Here is a 15758-nt window from a genome sequence, read left to right as displayed (position 1 = left end):
GCTAAAAACTACACACTCACAGACTCACACGCTCTGATCTAATTGTATTTCAGTGGCTCCAGCAGAGTGTGAGTATAAATATTTGATGGGATCAGTGAGGGTGCTGAAGGGCCGCTGGGACTCGCTGCCTTCCTTTCAGTCTGTGAGTCCAGAGAGCTGGCATGAAAACCAGCCAGTCTGACCACAGCGCTGGATCAATGACATGCACAAAACACACACTGACACACACAGACACGCACACTTTCTGTGTGTTCGCCTGCACACGCACACTTCATCCTGCTTTTCCACAGTCTTTGTCACCAGGGTTCAGATGGAGAGCACAACGGGGTTATCAGGCTTCACAATCACTATTGATCGCAGCCCGGAGAGCGTTAGACTTCATCCCCCTCTCTGCCTTCTCGCTTCCCCTCTCCTCCTCTTTTTCCACATCAGTGCTGCTTCGCTCAGTGACCTTGCCTTTCTTCTTCCTCCCTCTTTTTCTCTGTCGTTCTTATGTCCATGTCAGAGCCTGAAACACCAAGTGAGCAAGAAGTAAGACAATTAGACATGCAGCCGTGCAACAAGGGCACATACCTCTCTGTCCTGACACCAAGAAATAATTCGGAATAAAGGTTTAAGCAATTGCTGCAAGAGAGGTTCAAAAGCTTGGCGTCGTTGTTTTCCATTAGGCACAGGACCAGGTTTCAGTTAACAACATCCAGTAAGTTCAACAGGAACAGAAAGAGCTGATGAATGAGGGAGAGGGATTTTTTTTTTTTCCTCCTCTGACCTTTCTGTTCCCGGACTTTCAACGTTACTCTTAAGTCTCCCAAGACTTTCTTTTGCTAACAGCTGTTTCATTATTAACCAAGGATAACCATTCTCAAGGCCGGGCTTCAGCTGCCCGTGCTGCCATCACACAATCGTCTCCAAACACGAGCATTTTAAATAAATACGAGCATCTGCATAGTGGTAAATTATCTAGAATAAATTGTGAGACATGTTTGCCCTCGTTAGCTTTGAAACAAGAGTGAAGTTCTGAAAGTGTTCTGGAACTTAACGTGGGTATAACGAGCATTGACAGACACAGTTTACCAGATAAGGAGCAAAACCACCTGCAGAGATTCAAATGTCTTCAAAAAGAGAAGGAAGAAGGGAACGACAACTCTTTCACACAAGCTACAAAGAACTGAAATGGAAATCAGATCCCTCTGCCAGTAAATACACAATGTGAGCAACAACTGTGTCTAAGGGTGTCGGGGCATTTAAAGACCCACAAACATCATGTGATCGACATACTCCACATCACCCCCTCTCCATCTCTCTCAAAGGATTTTCTCTTTTTCTTCTTCAGTGGGAGAAATATTTAGGTCACAGAGTTGCGAGTTGAGTTAATACATTTCTCAATGTTTCAACCCAAAGAAACAAGCGAATATACTTCACCTGTAATAAGTGTTTTCATTATGCTACTAAATATTTACAACTGCTAGGCTTCTACAATTTCTATAACTTCAAGCCACCTGGCTAAACGTCCTTTATTTGTTGTTAGACGATGGCACACGTTCACCTCTAACAGATGAAAATACAGGTCCAGGGCAATTTCATGCCAAGTGTTGCAGTTGTCTGTTTACCAGCTGGTTTTATGTTCACATCACAAATAGGCTTTTGAAACTGATTGTTTTGATTTTAGAGGAATGACATCTAACCCCAAGTATTGTGTGAGTAAAATTACCACGTGTCTGATTGAATCAGAGCGTCCTTGTGAACCTCCTTGGGTGATAAGCCATCGGGATCCAAGCAGTCAGACAATGCTGACGTACAATTACTTAAAAAAGTTTTGACCTCTCAATCACTGAGAGAGTTGAGCTGCAAGTGCATGTGATTTAAGCTGTGTAACTCATACCCTCAGTAAAAATGTACCCCCCGAAAAAGGCTTAGCGAGCAAAATTCAGATTAGAATCCCAGGAAATCTAAAGCCGTCTTTATAAGTCAGGAGATGGTGACATTTTAAAAGACACTGGGAACTGAAGCACATACTCAGCAGTGGACAGAATATGAAACAGCACAACCATTCTAATTCTCTTTGTGCCTCCTGTCCTCCAAGGTTGGTTCCTTCTTCATGATCAACCTGTGCCTGGTCGTCATCGCCACCCAGTTCTCAGAGACCAAGCAGAGAGAGCACCAGCTGATGCAGGAGCAGAGGGCACGGTGTTCGTCCTCCTCCACCCTTGCCAGTGAACCCGGGGACTGCTACGAAGCGCTCTTCCAGCTGGTCTGCCACTGTATCCGCAAGGCCAGGAGACAAACCATCGCCCTTTTCAACACCCTGCGGGGGAAACCTCGCGGCTTCCGAGGCGTTGGAAGAGGTAGGGGAGGAGGAGAAAGGAGGGAGAGGAAGGCCAATGGACGAGGAGGACGTGAGAGGAGAGCAGTACTGCGGCACGGTATGTACATTTGATATTCGAAGACAGTACTAGATGCATGGTTTATCTACTTCAACAATTCAACATCCTCCATTCCAGGTCCTACCTGTCCCCACCGTAATAAACCTGACCACGCCACACCCGGTCAACCCATGGCCCTCACCGCCACCTCTGCATCTGAAGGCTGCCAGCGGTGTGCCGCGGCCCTGTCACTCGCTGACGGCGTTGGACCGGTTCGCAGTGCGACCAGTGGGGAGTCAGAGGAGGGCGCTGTGGAGGAGACGGACAGGGAGGGGGTACAAGCTGGTGATAATGAGAAGGGCAAGGAAGACGAGGATGGTGCAAGGGGTTGTGGGGGCTGTAGTCCTAAGAAACGCTGCAAGGAGCTGTGGTGCGAGACGAGGATGAAGCTGTGGGGAATTGTGGAGAGCAAGTACTTCAACCGAGGCATCATGATCGCCATCCTGATCAACACTATCAGCATGGGCATCGAACACCATGAGCAGGTAAGGGCAGCCCCACTGTTCCCTCTCGTTCTTATGTTCTCTTTCTTTTCTGCATTCTCTCTGTCATTCTCTGTTCATGCTGAAATCAGGTATAAGTCCATGCCTGCTTTAGAATCAAAGACTTTTCTTAAAAGCAAGGAACTCTATCTCTCTTTTCACAGGACCTTTCCTTCTTCTGCCCTGTGTAATGTGACTGTCTGGGCAAAAGAATGAATGTCTGCTCGCAGGTTGAGAATCATTTACGCTGCCGTTATGTACGAAAAGAGATGCGTCTGTTTCTAACTATGCAGCTGTCATTTACTACCACTCCTCTACGTTGCTATTGTTGTTAAGCAGTACATCCACTTAAGAGCATAAATGAGCCTCAGCGTTGGAAGAAGAATGAGTTTGCCTTTGCCTGGCGAAGTAACGTTATATCAATGCTTGTAGTTTCTTACTAACTCACAAGTTTCTCTTTAAAAAGTTTGGCCATTGTTGAAATGTATTCCTCTTGTGCTATGATTATCCCTTTGACTACGACTACAGGTGATACTGCTCCATTTAATCAGCTTGGTCCACATCTGGGAGCTTTTAGAAAACCTTTGGTCTTGAAAGGCGACTAGAACCTCTAGTAGAACCTCTAGAACCTCGAATCACATTCCCAAAGATCTCCTAACAATAACCAACGATGCACTTGGTGCCTTTTTAACTTCCACTTATTTTTTCCCTTTTTCTCCTCGTTTCCTGTCTCTTTGTGTCGCTCAGCTTTGTGCAATCTTTGTCTTTCTATCAATATTTTTCACTCTCACTATGCCATCGCCCACTCACGCCTGCCACCGCCGCAGTGGTGGGTCGTCTCTCATCTCAGGGGCGGCTAAAAATAGAGAGACAGAAGAAGAGAGGCGGGGAGAGACTTTGCTTCTTTAATGGGGAGGAAGTAGCGAGCTGGAATGTGTGCGCTGTTTAACAAACTGGAGTCATGCCTCCGTCTGTTGGAACAATGGTCGTGTTGGTGTGAGAAGCAGAGTGGGAAACGAAAGTCAAATGCATGTGCTTGAATTTCAGATACATGCCACCAACGACTCTGTTAAGAAGCAACAACAAACAAAAGTGTTGTGAAATGGGGGGAATGCCAACCAACTACATTTTTTTTCACGTTGCAGAGATACAACCTCTAATAATGAACCGATGTAATGAGATATATAGTTTAAACTGCCACAAAGCAACTCCACAATGTCGTATTCTCTCATTGAAGATTTAAATATTCACTCTGGAAAATAGTTTGCCACATGAGCGGCTCATATTTTGAGCAAATCTCTGTGTGAATATATTTGTAGTAACAACAATCGTCGTCATTGTAGAATTATGCATCTGGAAAGAAGTGAAAATGTTAGACAGACAGTTGGTGGAGTGCCTGCTGAAAACAAGGTTAAAAATAAAACTTATCGAGGAATAATTTCCCTTATTAGTCGGGAGAGGAAACAGTTCTTTGCCCTTTTGCAAAACAAGTCACGTCTTTAATAGTTTTTAATCTCCTGATTACAATGAATGATTGGAAGCTTAGACAATAAATCGGCTGTTTTTAATCGACACGGATGCAGTTAACGTTCAAAGTTCCATCATGCAGAGGACTCCCGTCAGTTCAGAATGGATCATAAATTGTTCTTGACATCACGACTATGATCATAACTCTCGGGACGTTGTATTCTCTGCTGAAAAGGATGGATCGCTCAGGTGAGAGGACACTTCAGAGGATTTAACATCTGGTTGGGAATTAAAAATGCAGAAGTGTGACGGGCACTTTGGAGATTTGACGGGGATGGATAGAGATCAAACATCGCTGCTAAACGCTTGTCTTTCTCTGCCAAAATGAATATAAAAGATTGAAAGAAAGAGAAATCGCCAGATTGATGTGAGCTGTGTAGCCGTGGTCACAGTAAAATTACTCAGCAACACCCACATAGTTTCAGAATCTTTGCGGGGAGGAGTGTTGTATGTAAATTCGAGTTTATTTTATTTTGATGAGCAAAAATGTAGGTCATAGAATTCAAAACTAAAATTAGAATTGGGGACGAGAGTAAATGAAACCACAGAAAATACACAAGGATTTGAACATGGCAGAAATTGAGACACTGTACTTTGTGCTGTACTTTTTGTTGTGGGGTTTCCAGTGAGGCTGTTCTTGATAGACGTTAAAAGATGATCAATGCATGTAAGTAAGTAATTTATCATCGTGTATAAAGGCACAGTTTACGTATATTATTTGTCCAGCTGCTGCAAGCATGAACACACCAGTTGCCTTCACCGACGTGAACCTTAAAGCATTAGGACTTTTGGTTTTTAAGTTACCATATTGTTATTTAGCTCATTTTCATATTTTAAGTATTGAATGTTCAGTTTCCTAAATCCGTTGTGAGTCAATCACCGCTCTTGTTATCTTATTCCATACATCAGCCAACCAGAAAAACCAAGTCCTCAGATCTGTTCCCAGGTCTGCTGTAATGGATCTCCAGGGGCTGCCTGTGCTGTTCGGCTGGTCTGCAAACAGCGGTCGGCCGTCACATCGTTACCGACACTGGTGGCCACGCATCATTAGCCAGTGTTTTCACACTGCTAAACACTCATTAGTACCGACAAACACACACATGCATACATGCGGCGGTACAAACACACAAAGTTGCACACACAGATAGATGTTTAAACGCACAACACACACAGTGCTCATTCATTCTGGGGCGGAGAAATGTCAGAAGTGTCATTGTTGAAGTTACACAGGAGCCGTGTGGAATAGTGATGAGCTGGAAATCATGATTGGGCTAAATTTAGCTCTGTGTGTGTTTGTGTGTGTGTGTGTGTGTCTGTCAGTGTGTGTATGTGTGTGTGTTCTCCCTTATTGAGCCAAGACAGACAGAGGCCGACAGACTTAAGGGGGGAAAGAACTCAAATAATGTCAAAGCAGCTGAAAAGACAGACACTGATTCGCATTAACAACATGACAGTGACAGCTAGTAACATGAATTGAATTATATTGCAAAGCCATATAGCAGAAAAAAAATACATCCAAAGTGTTAACAAGACTGAGTGGACTTATTAAATCCTTCCTGTGCAGAAGTGCTAATTTCTATTAAATGAACAATTGCTTTTTCCTGTGGATTTATTACACCAGAGATTTCCAGACCATTCCTGGGAGCAATTTGTTTCCCGAGGTGCAGGGAGTTAAAATGTTGAACCTGTTTAATGGAAGCATCTGCAGCATCCATAATTGATGACAAAATGTGTTATGTGTGAGTTAGAGAGGAGCAAACAGGAGGGATGTGGACGAGCAGAGCAGACAATATTTGAATAATATGCCAGGTATTCTATTGCTTGTCAGTGTATTTGTCGTTAATGCTCGTGTGGGTTGTTGTGTGTTAAAGCTTTTGCCGTCCACTAATCGATTTGGACCTTTCGATCAATGCGGAGTCAAATGGCGGATAACCAGCCAAAGAAAAAGAAAAGATCAGTAAACAGATGGAAGGAAATGTGACGGTGTTTAATTTCTTGCTATGAAATACAGTTAAATCAGTTGTGTGTACAGAATATTTGTGTTCGACAACTACCGAGTGACAAGTCGTGACTGCAGCTGTTTATCAGTGACCATGATGTTCCTGCAGATAACGTCCGCAATCACAGTTTATTTCCTCCTTTGTTTCTTTGCTTCTACACCGTTTAGATAATCTTCCTTTCGCTCATTTCCTTTCTATTCAGTTTCTTTATTCAAATCACTTTCTTCATTTTTTTTCTAGCTTATTTCCTAATTCTGAGCTGTTTTAGAGCCTAAACGCAGATGTTATGGTTTGTGATTTTCTGATGAACCTTTGCGTCATTTAATATCACAAACAGGTCAAACTTTTCCCTTCTCCAGTGCAAACAGGTGCCTTCACACCAACCTTGTTTGGTCTTGACCTAAGGACTTTGATTCTGATCTAAGGACCAAACTTTAGTCTGACCAAAAGAGGTGCAGAGGTGGATAGTTGGGACTTTTAGACCAATCTCAGGAAGTCGAGACAGCATTGAACAAAAGAAAAAGATTGTGTGGAAACACACTTGTGTGCTAGCCAGAGGTTACCATGCTAACCTACCGAGCTAAATTTGGCATGCACGATGTTGATTAACTCTTACCCAAACAAACTAATATTATCGTCAACCTGTTAAAATGCTAATTACAGAAGTTTTACGGTTTGGTTACAGGCTTACAATCCGTAAAGTGAGTCTCAATTCAGGGGCCACATTCTTTGGAGGCTGCATTTCAAGACTGATTGCATCACAGTGGCACGACTAGGCTTCATCTCAGCTCCTTCAAATGCAGCTGAACGGAGGGGCAGGAAAACTAACGAGCAAGCAAAGGCACACGAGGTTGCTAAGGAAGCAGTGATAAGAGCAGGACAGGTGGTCTTCGTGGACAATGGGGTTGTGGACCACGTCCCTCGAGGGAGGCGACACCCCTGAATAAAGTTGAGCTGACGCCAAAAAGTCATAGGTCAAAAATGGCCTGGAATAGTAATTATATAAATGATAAGTCAGTATACAACAATATAGCTGTTACCCTGGTGCCTGTTTGCCTAATTAGCTGTCAGGATGCAACAGAAGCAAGTTCTCCCTTTGTAAAACTCTATTCATCTTGTGAGGACCTCCTCCACCTGTTCTTCTTTTCCCTGAGCCCTAGGTGGAGGTGACGTCGGCTACAATCAGTGCACACCTGGGCCTGGTGTGCTCTGCCCTTTAAAAGGCCTCGCCTCATTCGTGTGTCTCTCTCTTGCGCTCTCTGAGGGGACGAGGTTGTCTCCCCCTGACTCCCGACGGCAGCATCCCTTTGTTTGCGGACACACATTGGGTTGTGGTTCCTGTCCTGTTTTGTTTAAATAAATTTGTCATCTTCTCTTTTGAGCCGGGTTGTGAAAATCTATCTTTCTGCTTGTTAACTTTCCCTTTGCTCTCGTTTTTATTTGTCTCTGTGCTCCGTCAGCCAGATGAGCTCACCAATGTTCTGGAGATCTGCAACATCGTCTTCACCAGCATGTTCTCCCTGGAGATGATCCTCAAACTCACGGCTTTCGGTTCTTTCAACTACCTGCGAAACCCCTACAATGTCTTTGACGGGGTCATCGTCATCATAAGGTACAACTGAATCTGTTTAAACCCTGGATTCACTCTGATTACTTAAAGATTCTGTTTGTAGAATTAAGTGAATGCCCCTCACCCTCCCCTTCCGAACACGAAAGAGAACCTGTGGCGGCCTTCAGTTGTCATAAAAACTCAAAAGGTTGTACTACTGTAAAAAACATGGCAGCCTCTGTAGAAGGGACTCACTCCTGATATAAATATAACATATTTAAATGTAAAGGCCTCGTTCTCGGGTTAAAAAAACAATATTGTCCAATTTAGACGAAACACGCTGGTGAAAACATCACTAGGATTATTTAATATAATTCAGTGGTAAAAATACACATATAGAGTAGAACTACAAGCTATAAGTGTCCTGAATATACTGTTTTGGCAGAAAAAGACAAAACGAGGACACATGTACAGATTTACAGTAATTCGAATACATGCTTTTTCAGTTTCCCCCGATCATTATCGAAAAACAACCTGCAGTTAAATTATTCACGTCATGCTTTGTCAAACTGTCATCCACTTCCTGCCAAGTGAAAATGTGTCGCCTGTTTGTATGTGAGTGAATGCCAAAGTCAGACAGCAGCCAACCAGGTTTGTCGTCTGTTGTGCTGAGCTTCAGGTGAGTGGCTATGCTTTTGATCTGCTGGTGTTTTTTTGTGTTTTTTTTTCCATTTCATTTGGCTGAGCTCCGTTGTCTGTGATCCCCATTATAACCCTGAGATCAAATACACATCAAAGCAAGTAAAACTGAACAAGATCAAATGTGCAGCCCGTCACAGAAGATCCCCGTTGATTGAACATATCTACGTCTGTCTTCTTATGTCTCGCTGATCCGTCTGAATGTCCTCAGCCATTCATACGAAGCTGCTCTGTAAAGCTTCTCCTATTCAAGCATTGCCGAAGCTATTTTGATGCACTGAGTGGAGCCACCTCCATTAGAAGACACATTTCTTTAAGGACAGTTTTTCATGTTGAATGCCCCGCAGACCTTAAGGGAAAGACTCCTGTGATCTCTGTTTTGTGATTGCTCTTCAGTAACAAACAAGCAATTGTTAAGGTTTTTAAGTAAGAGCTTCAGATGTCTTTAGTAAGTGGATGCATTACTGTGTCATATGATAAAAGAAGGCTCATGCCTCTTTCATGTTCACCGTTCTCAAGAGCTTCAGTTCCTCTGTTGTGTAGCTCTGACATGCAGAAGTGAGAATTGTTTGCAGCTACTTTGTTTACATTTGTGTCAATGGTGCAGATCAGGACTTCTTGTAATTCTCTTATGAGTGGTTGTGTTTGTGTTCCGTGTTTATCTGATCAGTGTGTGTGAGATCGTCGGCCAGTCCGATGGCGGCCTGTCTGTGCTGCGGACCTTCAGGCTGCTGAGGGTCCTGAAGCTGGTGAGGTTCATGCCGGCACTGAGGAGACAGCTGGTCGTCCTCATGAAGACCATGGACAACGTGGCCACCTTCTGCATGCTGCTCATGCTCTTCATCTTCATCTTCAGGTGAGGTTAAACATGTGCGTGCTGCCAGTGTCTTGTCCTGATGATCATTCATGAAGCTTTTGTCTTTCAACAGTGTTTTTTCAGGGAGGTAGAAAAGACAGAGCTCCTACTTTTGCCTTGTGCTTTTATGTGCTTTTGTCTGTGCTGGCCTGTGTCTTTGTAAAGTCCTGTGCACCCGCTCAACAGTTGCGATTGAAATGCAAGTCACAGTGTTTCGCAGCAGCTATTAACCCCAGGTGCAAAATGATGAGCAGACACTTGTTAGGTTTTAACAAGCAGACACTTAAATAACATTTGAAGATGCTCGAGCACTGTGATGACAGCACTCTGAAAACATAAAAGGTTCTTCAGTGTATAATCAGCGGCCGAAGGCCTCAGTGTCTTTGTTTCCGTCCCTTTCATTTTATACTTGCCACTCGAGCCCGGCCCTTTGATTGAATAAGAGGAAACAACCCTGAGGTAATCACAAATCTGTATTTGTGTGTTCAGACGCACCAAAGATCAATTGACAAGTTCAAGCACTTATTCCGATATGACTCACTCAATTTAAAGTACATACCGAGCAACTTTGTCTGAAATGTCTGCATTCTGGAAAAAGTCTGAGCTCTTAAAATGATTGATAACTTGGCTTTTTACAGGATTGCTCATGACAATGTTGTTTTCAGGTGCTGGTTACAATCACTTTTACTAATAGTATTCACAGTTGGGTGCTCTATTAAAACTATTTGATGCCCTGCAAAGAATTATTATCCATATCACAATTGCGTGCAATTAACTGCAAATCAAAAGACCTATTCCATCGCCTTTACATGATAAGTGTGGTGCTTTACTGTGATAACAAAGCCATTGAAGCAGAGAGCATCTTATGTAACTGGGCTTTGAGGCTCAGTCACATTCTTACATTTATCCTCATAATCCGTGACAAGAAAGTGCAAAAACAGCTGCTAATACGTAATAAATGATTAAATATGGTACCTGGACCTAATCGGAGGCTCTGTTGTTGTGTTGCAGTATCCTGGGGATGCACATCTTCGGCTGTAAGTTCAGTCTTAAGACAGAGACGGGTGATACAGTTCCAGACAGGAAAAACTTTGACTCCCTCCTCTGGGCCATTGTCACTGTTTTCCAGGTAAACAACACTTCAGTGTTTGGATAAAGCTGCAGACGAATACGTGAACACACATCTCTGCACTTCTACTCCACAAATTACCAACATTTATAAACGTATGCAGATGACTTACCTGCATTTCTGTGGCAGCACATTCTCTTAAATATATTATCTCATATTTATATTGATTTTAAATTAATAAATATCTTAAGCCGTCTTCTTCTTTACTATTTTAGCTTGTTTTTATCTATGCATTCCCTCAGATTCTGACCCAGGAGGACTGGAACGTGGTTTTGTACAATGGTATGGCAGCTACTTCACCACTTGCAGCTCTTTACTTTGTGGCCCTCATGACCTTTGGAAACTACGTCCTCTTCAACCTGCTGGTGGCCATCTTGGTTGAGGGTTTTCAGGCAGAGGTAAGGGGACAAGTATTGCCTCGGGGTTTCAAACTGCAGGACGTAAGCTTATTTCCTCAGTGTCCAGATTTTAACTTAGGTCTGATGAAAGATGTGGTGATGAAGATGTTAAACTGTCAGATTCAAGTGGAGTCACTGTCTCCCCTTGAACTCTTCGTTGCAGTTTGGCTGTTGTGTGCAAACTTTTCCTAGCTCAGTTTTTCACATTCTCTCCATCCATCCCATCATCTTTCACATGACGTCTTTTTCCGTGGACAGCTGACGTCCATCTGTCTGTGCAAACAGCAGATCTTAACCTTTGGCTGAGGCCTTTGAGGCTTAAATCATTCTGGGCTCTTGTGTCCTGCTGATTTCCATAATGTCAGAACGGAGCAGATTGATATGAGCAGAGTTACTGATCCTAATAGACTAAACCACCAGATGCTCGTCTAGACTTCACTGTTTCTTGAAGCAGATAATTCATCCTTCGGTGCTGAGTTGATAATGGGGCGATCTCATGTTGGAAGTGGGAAATTCAGTATATCAGTCACGTTCTCATCCAGTGAACCAGTAATCATTAAATACTATGTAACCTGACTTTAGCAGTTTGTGTGACTTTGATATTAATACACCTTTAAACCATACAAAATTGAAAAGATAACCTTCCATTGTGCCTCATAATGAGCTAATCTGAATCAAAGGTTGCTGTTAAAAATGATTATTAAGTGATTATCGTGTGTTCATCGTTAATGAAAGTGCAGGAACTTCTAGTATCCGATGTAGAACGACCTCCCGTGGTTCTAAGTTCTCAAAATATCCAGTGAATAAATAAATATGGTTGGTAAGGTAAATAAATAAACGGATGTATAGCCCACAGCTAAATTAAACTGACCAAATTATAATATTACACTTCTTACTTTATTCAAAACCATATTATCAAATTAGACTGAATTAGAAAATCATGAATTAAAACAAACCTATGAAACACAATATACAGCGAGCACAATTCCCCTCAGGGAAAAAAAATGTAAAAGTATAATTGGCCTCAGTAATCAAAGCTGTTATATCCTGTAGAAATAATAATCACTGTATTGGCAGCACATATTATTTAAAGTTATTTATCAGAGGTAGTATGAGCTGTCATAACATAATCACGGTGCCTTAGAAACAACAGTAAGTTATCCATCCCAGTGGAAAATACTGCTGTCAACTGGCAGACTTATCATTGGAAAATTGCAGAGTGGTTGAATAACCCAATTGACTTTTCATACGCCGATCACAGCATTATCATATTCTTGGCGTGTAGCTGTGAATTGCGTCTTGGTGGAGAAACACGGACACAAATCAGCTTTTGATTGATCTTTCTGAAAACGGCGGAACAAAGCACAGCCGTCACTCTTTCGCTCCGTCTCTCTCTCACTCTGTCGATCTCTCCCATCATCCTCCGCTCATCCGCTCTCTGTCTTCTACTGAGACACACGAGGGATCATGGATTCAGTTTACTCCAGATTTTCCCATCGTGACGACTGAAGAGGAAACCTCGTCGGTTTGAAGCAGATCTGTGGGGTCGCTAGAGTAGAGTGTCGTCAGATTGAGGTTCCACTGATCGAATCATGAAAGACCACAACACAGATCTGTGCCACGAAAAAGACATCATCAGGAGCTGGTCGTAGGTGGGAGGGAGCAGGGACTTGAACCGGTGTCACGCCGCAGATTAAAGGTCACGAGTCACTCAAGTAACACAAGCCTTGTGTAATGGATTCTACCTTTTGTCCCTCTCTCTTTGGTCTCTTCGTTTCTCGCCTCTTCATCTCCAGGGTGATGCCAATCGTTCTTATTCGGATGACGACCGTTCCTCCTCCAACTTTGACGAGAGCGAGAGGCACGACTCCATTAAGTTGTCTGGTGAGACCACATGTTTCTTTCCAAAGCCTTTAACACCCAGTTGCCAATTTAACTTCTTCAGTTTCAGAAATTCAAGCTGAACCTCCTACCCTGGAAATTGGGTGTATATTAAAGTATTTGTTGAAGTTTTTCAACCAAGTAACCAAGTAAAGATAATTCTTTCCCTAAAAATAAAAAATGTAAATGTCAGCATCAGCCAAAAAAAGCAATGCATTCATTTAAAGTGTCACAAACACAGGGACATAAACAAATACAAATTCAAAGCACGATTTCCAACAGTGTAATTCGCCATTTTCAATTGTTTTTCTTGAATGGAAACTCCCTGGATGTCTGTGTTTAAGTTTGACTAACACCACAATGCAAACCAGAGATTTTCTTATTTATGTCAAAACAGAACAAGATGCCCGACACTCTGCTTGCATCTCACATTTAAGTCTTTCTTTCCCTGCGAGGCTTGTTCAAAATAATAAAGGCTGGATGTGCTCAATCCACAAAAACCAAAAGTAAGACACGACTCCGTGCCAGGGGCTTACAAACTTGCAGATAACTGGAGAACAGCCAGCGGTCTTCAAATATGAATGAGATCTATCTTTATCCAGAGCTCACAATGAACCTGTTCCAGATATTCAGCCTCCGTCAACAAACCCAGAGTACAGAGAAGATTAAACATGAGTTCAGAGTCTGGAGGAATCACTTCCAGACAGTGTGAGTGGGCTTCTGATGCAGAGGACATGTGATCTCTGTCAGCAGAAGATCAAACCTGCTCTGCTTTCTTTATATATGGACAGAAAACAATGAATGAGCTGATTGAACATGTCGAACTACATATCGAAGTATTTCAGAATGTGGGTGTAAGCAGGTGTTTCAGTGACATATCAGGGCTGACCAAAAATAAAACTTGTCCCGATTCCCTCCAGACCCAAGGATCTGCACCCTGACGCCCAACGGCCACCTGGAGCTGGGCGCCCTCTCAGCACCCAGAGGGTCCTACTCCTCCGAGAGGCGGAGCTTCACCGTCGAGTCCAGGAAGAGCAGCGTGATGAGCCTGGGCAAGAGCAGCCTGGAGAGACGCTCCCTCTCTCTGGTACTCATTCAGACACGGCACATGCACTTATATCTCCATCAAGTCCCCTTCAATTAAATCCAGCTGCGCTTAATTGCACACGCTCATAGATATCAGTTCCATTTCATCAAGTTTTAAGATTTATTCCCCGCGGGAAACAATCAAGAAGAAAGTAAAAAATGTCCGGATCCACCCACTTGATCCGGATCCGCCCGGACATCTAGCAGCTTCACTCTTGACCCATCCCCTCACCAAGTTTTGTGGAATCATCCTCTATAATCTTGCTTTCGAATAAACAGTCATACAAACAAACCAGTGAACAAACCGAAGAGGGGTGAAGAAGAAATGAAAGGTGAGGAGAGTTACCTCTCGTGCCTGAAAAGAAAGTTGGACAACACTGATGGAACTGATACGCGACACGTATCTTGTGTTGCGGTAGGTTTCGTCTGTTCCTCCATGTTCTGTTGTGATCGTCGCTGCGCCCCGCACACCGCAGCGTACACGTATACTCACGAAAACACAGTACGTGCGCCCCAGTGTTGTGCCTATTGAACCGAAACCTTAGGAGAGAGCGGCTGAACCATTTCTACACGGTTGCCATGGCAACTTCTATTAATTGACTGTTCCTATCCTCTGTTTATCCACAGCGAACGCAAGAGCAGCAAAAAGAAACGGCAGAGAGAAGTAGAGGGGGGGGGGGGAGAGAGAGAGAGAGAGAACAGAGGAGGTATAGTGAAGGAGCGAGACGGGAGAGGTGAAGCATAGACAGGACGATAAAAAACACCGAGGGATGAGAAGCTGTAGTTTAGCGACGCTCACCTCCGAGGTTTTTATGTTAAACAGAGCAGGAGGCGAAGATGTCGATACCAGAAGTCGTCGTTTACGCTCAAACCAAAAAAACGCTTCAGGATAAAAGCGACACGGTTGTTTACGGAGAATGTTCTTCTGCATTTTAAACATCAGCCCGCTCTGATTCGTGTTTTATCATCTTTGGACTATGATCAGTTCGCCCGGTGGTTTGTTTATTTCTCTGTCTGATAAATTACGTCAGACTCAGTTGGTTGGACGCAGATGAAACTTGATGCATCGGTCTGTTAATTCATCAGTGTGATGCGCTCTCAGCTTTGCTCGGGTTGTTTGTCTCACGGGATCGGCCAGACAGTGAATAGATTATGATGAAATAATTACGATCCAGATGAAATTGAGAACAAGGAAAATCCACTAGATCCAAACTTTTATTTGGATCTGTAACAAATCTGACACATGAGCTTGTGTCCCAATTGAGGAGCCACTGCCTCAACAACACAACTACACTTTCCCATTTCAAAAGCTCCTTGAAACGCCTCATTTCTTCCCCCGAGCAACAAAGGATCCAACGGGCGGATCCCTCTCAGGGCCAGCCTATCCCAGAATTCATTGCGCTTCGGTGACGAACAGGAGGCAGCAGGCTTCCTCTGTAGAGGTAAAAATTGAATGAAAAGAAAAAGGAAAGATTAGAAATATGAAATCAAATATTAAAAATGGATCCAGAATTACATGCGAGCTGAAGTCTGTCACATTTATTTAACTCTTTTTTATTAATATATATTAACAGATCATTTCAAAATAAAGGAAAAGTCTTCATGGTTAAATTTCTTAACAATCTTACTCAACATTTTATCTGGAGATATTTGCTTCATGTATTCATAGTGTGATGTGGTTGATAAAGAGAAAGTTGCAGTACCTTCTGTATGTTTGGACAGTATTTG

At 43.1% G+C, this 15758-nt stretch overlaps 1 protein-coding gene across 2 annotated transcripts in view; it reads left to right on the top strand.

Moving 5' to 3' along the window:
- The window catches only part of LOC109643409 (voltage-dependent T-type calcium channel subunit alpha-1I-like), a 146245-nt gene that overhangs the window by 91703 nt on the left and 38784 nt on the right, over positions 1–15758 (top strand). For both annotated transcript variants that reach the window (XM_069530618.1, XM_069530617.1), the window contains 8 exons: positions 2084–2423; positions 2502–2908; positions 7893–8044; positions 9351–9536; positions 10548–10665; positions 10908–11063; positions 12860–12947; positions 13865–14031. In XM_069530618.1, coding sequence (XP_069386719.1) covers positions 2084–2423; positions 2502–2908; positions 7893–8044; positions 9351–9536; positions 10548–10665; positions 10908–11063; positions 12860–12947; positions 13865–14031 — 1614 coding nt within the window. The remainder of the gene's footprint in view (positions 1–2083; positions 2424–2501; positions 2909–7892; positions 8045–9350; positions 9537–10547; positions 10666–10907; positions 11064–12859; positions 12948–13864; positions 14032–15758) is intronic.

The sequence above is a fragment of the Paralichthys olivaceus genome, chromosome 8, assembly GCF_024713975.1.
Source record: "Paralichthys olivaceus isolate ysfri-2021 chromosome 8, ASM2471397v2, whole genome shotgun sequence".
Taxonomy (NCBI): domain Eukaryota; kingdom Metazoa; phylum Chordata; class Actinopteri; order Pleuronectiformes; family Paralichthyidae; genus Paralichthys; species Paralichthys olivaceus.
The sequence above is the reverse complement of the archived record's forward strand: the minus strand, read 5'-3'. Positions and strand labels throughout refer to the sequence as shown.